Source organism: Nipponia nippon, unplaced genomic scaffold (genome assembly GCF_047370975.1).
Source record: "Nipponia nippon isolate SJK-2023a ecotype South Korea unplaced genomic scaffold, ASM4737097v1 scaffold_6, whole genome shotgun sequence".
NCBI lineage: Eukaryota > Metazoa > Chordata > Aves > Pelecaniformes > Threskiornithidae > Nipponia > Nipponia nippon.
This window is the reverse complement of record NW_028262380.1, coordinates 19667174-19673173: the sequence shown is the minus strand read 5'-3', so window position 1 is coordinate 19673173 and position 6000 is coordinate 19667174. Positions and strand designations below refer to the sequence as shown.

At 45.6% G+C, this 6000-nt stretch overlaps 1 protein-coding gene across 1 annotated transcript in view; it reads left to right on the top strand.

Annotated features, from left to right (window-relative positions):
- The first annotated feature begins 571 nt into the window (after positions 1-571).
- Positions 572-6000, top strand: part of ADGRA3 (adhesion G protein-coupled receptor A3) — a 58002-nt gene continuing 52573 nt past the window's right edge. The window contains exon 1 of the mRNA XM_087736367.1: positions 572-1060. Coding sequence (XP_087592493.1) covers positions 792-1060 — 269 coding nt within the window. The 5' untranslated portion in view covers positions 572-791. The remainder of the gene's footprint in view (positions 1061-6000) is intronic.

The window sequence follows — 6000 nt, the reverse complement described above, 5'->3', positions numbered from 1 at the left end:
GACCTGGGGGCAAGACGAAAGGCATGGGAGCAGAGAGGGAAACCAAACCGCTCCACCCTGTTCCCGCGAGGGGGACAAGGCCCACGAAGCGTCAAAGGGACCCTCGGCTCCACAGCACGCTGGAGGGCCCAAAGACACCGGCCATGGGGGAACAGGCAACGCCCCGGGCAAAGAGCTCCCGCTGGAGCAGGCCGGGGAAGGCAGGCCCCGGCAGCTCGCAGTGCCGCCGCTGCGGGGAGCGGCGGGACCAAGGGCAGGCCCAGCGCTGCCGACGACCCTGCCAAGGGCGCGGCGGGGGAGCGGGCCGGGGGCTCCCCATCGGGAGGGCGCTTCTCCCCCTCAGAAGCGCTTGCCCCCCTCCGCCGGTGAGCTGCACCTCCCCGCCGCGGCCCCCTCCCCCCGCGGCGCGCAGGCGCGGTGGCGGCCGTCGCCACCGCGGCGCTTGCGCAGAGGGGCCGAGGCCCGTCGGGCGCGCTCGTTGCCGCGGGGTTCCGACACCGGCGGAAGGCGGCGCTGCTGCCGTTGCGCGGAGCGCGCCCGGCCCCGACACAAAGACGAGGGCGCCAGTGGCGGCCGCGGCTCCTGCCCGCTCGCAGCCCGCCCGCAGCCCGCCGCCCCCGCGGCACCACATGGCGGCAGCGCTGCGGCAGCGCCTGGCGCCGCCCCCGCGGAGCTAGGCCAGGGCGAACCGCGGGCTCCCCCTGCTCGCTCCTTTCCCGCCCGGCCCGGCCTCCCCCGTCCGTCCCCGCCGCCTGCGGGAGGAGCGGAGCGGGGCCCTGCACAGCCCCGCCATGCTGCCCCCGGGCCGCCGCGCTCTATGCCGCCCACCGCGCCGCCGGCGTCGTCGCCCGGCGGGGCTCCTGCCCGCGCTCCTGCTCCTGACGGCGCTGGGGGGCGGCGGCGCCGCGCTGCCCCCGGGCTGTAAGTACGACGGTCGCCCCAAGAGCGCCGGCAAAGCGACGGCGGCCGGCGGCCCGGTGGAGGTGAAGGTAGTTTGCAGCAACCTGGAGCTCGCTCAGGTCCTGCCTCCCGAGGTGCTGCCTAACCGGACGGTCACCCTGTGAGTACCGTCCCCGGATGGGGGGGGGGGGGGGGTCTTGGTACGACGTGGACCGGGGAGGGGGGAGGGAGCACCGGCCTGAGGTAAAATGGGGTCAGCGGGGCGGGGGGGGGCGCGCTTGACCCCCTCTGCTACCGGGGAAAACCCCAGGAGCGGATTTTTTTTTTGGCTGTGCTTTTCATGTTTTCCCATAGCTTCCTGAGATGGTGATTTTAAGGGGGGGGGGGGGGGGGGGAGGCGTCCCGTTACTCAGTGGCGGGGGCGGGCGGCGGCGCGGGGGGCTGCGCGGGGCGGGAGCGCCCCGCGCAGCCCTCCGCGCCGCCGCCCGCCCCGCGGAGCAGCATCCCCGCACCTCTCGCCTTGCTCCTTCTTCTTGAGGTAGTTTTAACACCCGAGCGCTCATAGGGAGCGTGAGCTGCTCAGTGTGCGGTAGGCTAGGTGGGCCTGAAGTTTCGCCGTAGCAAAGAGCAACCTGTTCGTTGCAGCTCGCGAGAAAACCGGCCGAAGGGATTTATTTTACTTCTTCTTTAGAAAAAAAAAAAAAGGGTCAGTTTACTTCCACGTAGCAATAGGTGTGCTCTTTTTATGTGGAGGTAATCCTAGCTCATCCATTTGAATAACAAGTTTCAAACAGGATGTGCAACTTATTCCAAAGTAAGAAATATGTTGCTATTTCCTTAGATATGAGTGTGCACACGTAAAGAAAGGATTTGCAAGTTGTTGTTCTTCCTATGACATTAACTGGTCACTCCAGCAGAGAAGTTCATAGAACGGTTTGGGTTGGAAGGGACCTTTAAAGACCATGAGCCCAATCCCCCAGCCATGGGCGGAGACATCAGCAGCACTGGATTTCATCAGTGGATGGTCCTAAAAGTGGAACCCTGTCCCCTCTTTAGAGAGCCTTAAAGTATCTGTGCTATCGTGGGAAGACTCAAGTGCAGCCAAGTAGTATGCAAGAAAATCGATGAAAAGAAACTGAATTATGGGGTCTAGCTTAAGATATTTATCTACTTAACTGGAAATCACAGGTTTGAAAGATCTACCAATAATCTGAGTTTAAAAAGCACAGAATGTATATAGTTCTATCATGAGAAGAACAATCTGACTGCTGCTTTTGTGAACTTTGACAGCACTGAAACACCAAGGAAGGGCTTCCTTCAGGAAGTCTTAGTGAGGTGTGGACCCAGTCAGCAGCAGATGCATGGATCTGGACCCATGAGAAAAGGGAAAGCCAAAAAAAAAGGTGATTAAGGCTAAAGTAGTTGTTCGGGATTGGCAATCTGCAAGGGTTCAGAGAGCATTTCTAAATGCCTTGTGAGAAGCAACCAGAAATATTCATATGTGAAGTTCCTGAAGTAGAAAAGAAAGCAAAAAGTAGAAGGTGGCGGCTGTTTGATCAACAAACCCATTTTAGTCTTTGTTAGCCTCAAATGCTTTGCAGATGATTAACTGTTAAAAATATAGTATTATCCATTAAAATTTTGATAAAAGTAGATGTTAGTATAGTTGATACAGTGAAGTTGACTGTGAGGGTCTTTTGGTTCAAAAAACTTGGAGTCACAGCTCTGATTGCTGTGAAAGACAAGCAGATATCAAACACAGCAGCCTTGCTGTGAATGGACCTTTGTTCATAATTGCAGTGACAGAAGAATTTGGAAGAATGGTTCGTCTTTCATCTTGATTTTCATAGTCCTTCATTATCTAGAGTGTATCTAGAGCATATCTACATACACTAATTAGTTGCTTTCAGTTTTAACTGGTCTTTGAAGCTCATGATAACTTCCGAAACATTTATTTTTCCCTTTTAAACTTTTTAATAGACATAGCAAGAAACAATGTGATTTTTTTCATTGTTATTTGTAGTAAGTATCATAACTGAGTTGATACAATTAATATGAACGTACACTTTGAAATTTTACTTAAGTAAAAGGCAAAGATTATCAAACCAATGCTCCTGCTTTTTCTAAGAGAGTGAACACAGTAACTGTTGTTGTTCAGGATCTTTCAAGTTTGTTGACTCTTGAGGCATGAGTTTCCATATCAGAGAGGTTTTTTTTGTGTGGTGTTTTTTTTTTTGTTTTTTTTTTTTTACTGAATCCATGTTAACCTGGTTAGAAAGTTTTGGTGATATATGGGGTCGGTGTGTTGCCAAGTGCCATTTCACTAACGTGTTGATTAGTAGTGGCTGGGTTAATCGTTATCTAATCTTTTGCCAAAAATGACTTTTTTTTTTTTTTTTTCCAAGCTGATACTTAGAATTGCTGCACTTGGTGGGTAGTGGAAGGTTGTGTGATTAGAGTCAAACTGCCCTGAGTAATCTTGAATCTTGATTCTTGTGGGATTCTTCTATTAAGATAAGTACTAGTTCTATTACAGCTTTTTGGATTATTGGATCACTGAAGAGATAAGTAGCTTAAAATAGATCACTGTTGGGTAGATCAGCTGCATTTTAATTCAGTTAATTTTCTTTTATGTTGACTCTTATTTTGCATAAACTGCTTTTAAATACAAGGACCTGTGTAGTTTTATATAACTTTTTGTTTTTTGAGTGAGTGAGGAATGACTCAAATGAAGTGATGAGATTCATTTTAGAAGTCCTGGTTCCATCCTTATCACTGATCAAACTCTTAGACTTTCAGTAGATCAGCTGCTGTGCATTTAGCATTTACAATTTTTTTTCCCCCAATGAAATATTTTTGAGGACAAAAATCTCTAAAAAGTGAGGAGATAAGAAAAATAGTGGAAATTAGGATAAATGAGTAGCATCTGAGGATGCTGGCCAGGTTCTTTCATTCCTGCACACCATTGTAGTTAGTGGTTATCAATGATATTGATAAGTTGGGCAAGGTCACTTAATTTACGAAATGCCTTGGCCTTTGTTCGCCACAAAATATTTTAATGTCCTAGTAATTTAGGTAGGTATTATTTAGAATCTTTAGTTACAATTCAGAAGAAAAATCCTGACTTGATTTCAATTGACAAGAGACTAAGTTTGTTTCATGATTCAGGAAGGAAAGGAAACACTGGAAGAAGAGTATTAAAGTATAAAGATGTGTCTATGGGAGAATAATGTTTAGGATTTCTGGCAGTACTGTAAATTGAGATTCCTTTAGAATCCAGATAGAATTAGCTGGTGCTTTACTGAGCAGTTAGGTCAAATTCCAAGATGAATTCAAGTTTAGTTATAGCTAAGGAAGGGACTTTTTAGTAGTCTTATATAACTGATTGGGATGCAAATGAAGGGTGTATCTACATGAACACCATAGATGGCTTTGACCTTTGTAGTTTAACCAGCCAGATGAGATGCTTTTGGTGTGAAGATAACATAACTGGGTGAATGTAACTCGGTGCTTTGCCTGACATGCTGTGTATTTCAGTAGATACTGAAGCTGTTGCCAAGATTCACATTTAAGTAAGGAATGCACTATACTCTTGTAATAGAAGTCTGAGATAAGATATCCATTGCTGTTGTGTTTCTTTGATGCAAGCTCAAATGATGATGTCATAACTTGTTGGGTATTAGTCATTACTTCATTCTTTGGAAGAGAATGTGTAATCCCACTGGAGACAAGCCTATGAAGTTGTAATCCTTGTTATTTGTTGAGAATTTTAGTTACCCATTATACATAGGTCATTCTATAGGAACAGGAATCTAAACAGACAGAGGAAAAGTCTAGATATTTAGTAAAGAATTGTGTTTCTGAATCAGGAGCCTTACTGTTGTGCAAACAACTTTGCTTACGCACATATCCTGATAGGAACATATGAGTATCAGTGTTTGCACATACAAGTGTTAGAATTTACAAGCCAGAGCATTAGCCTGGATTTATACTCAGAACTGTTCAAAGATATGCTTACCTAGGTCGCTGTTGAGAAACATCTTAAAATGTCACGGTTTTTGTCCAGCTCCTAGATATAATCATGTCGAACTACATCCATTAGGCAGCTGAAAGGCATACTCATTTGGCCTTCCAGATACCTGTGCAGCCTTTCCTTTTGTAACACAAATTCCTAAATTCCAAAAGTTTCAAAGCAAAAGGTCACTCATATTGCAAGGAGTCACTTGTATCACAATGTCTGATTACATTGTGATTACATTGTAATTACATGAATTATGTGTAGTTACATGAGTGATTTTTTTTTTTCCTTCTTACAGAAAAAGAACTCTTCAGGTTTTAAAAATAAAGCAAATAGATATTATGTAGTGACTTATATCTATGATTTTTAATATTCTTTTTTTGAGGCATGATCTGATGCCTTGCTAAACTGTTTTCATTTCCTTTGTTTTACTTAGTTGGGCCTTTCTCTATTACGCGGTTGGAAGAAAGTGTCCTTTACCAAAATATTGACAAACAGGAAGTGTAGTCATAGTAAATATCTTCTGTGGAAGTTTGCCTCTTCTTTTGAAGTACATTTCCATTATTAACTTGAAGGTACTCTTGACAGCTAATCCCTTTTTTGTTAAAATAGTCTATTTTTGACTGTTGTAAGTGCTCAGTACTAATAACTTGGGCAGTGATAACATTTTTTGAAGACACAAAGGGCTAATAACTCCCATTAAAACTAATCTTGAAATTTTCTTCAGTCAGTGGATACATGGACTACGCAAAATACATTTTTCTCATGAACACATGGCAGTACAGAGACAGTACTTGAGAATTGTTGTATCCACAAATTAGTAATTTGCAAGTACTTGTGCATGCCTTTTTACCAGTGGCATCCGGCTTCTAAAAATCATTAGTGATGGTTCATTTTCTGTTAGGCTTGTATTTTAGTAGACCTATTCAGTATACATCTATCAGATTTTGTATATGTCTTTTACCTTGCTGAGAAGATAGCAATCCATCTTCAAAATCAGATTTGGGCTTTGCTGTATGCCCTATTCCAACACTGATTCATTATTGTGGGGTTATTACTATGAGGTATTGAATACATAGAGT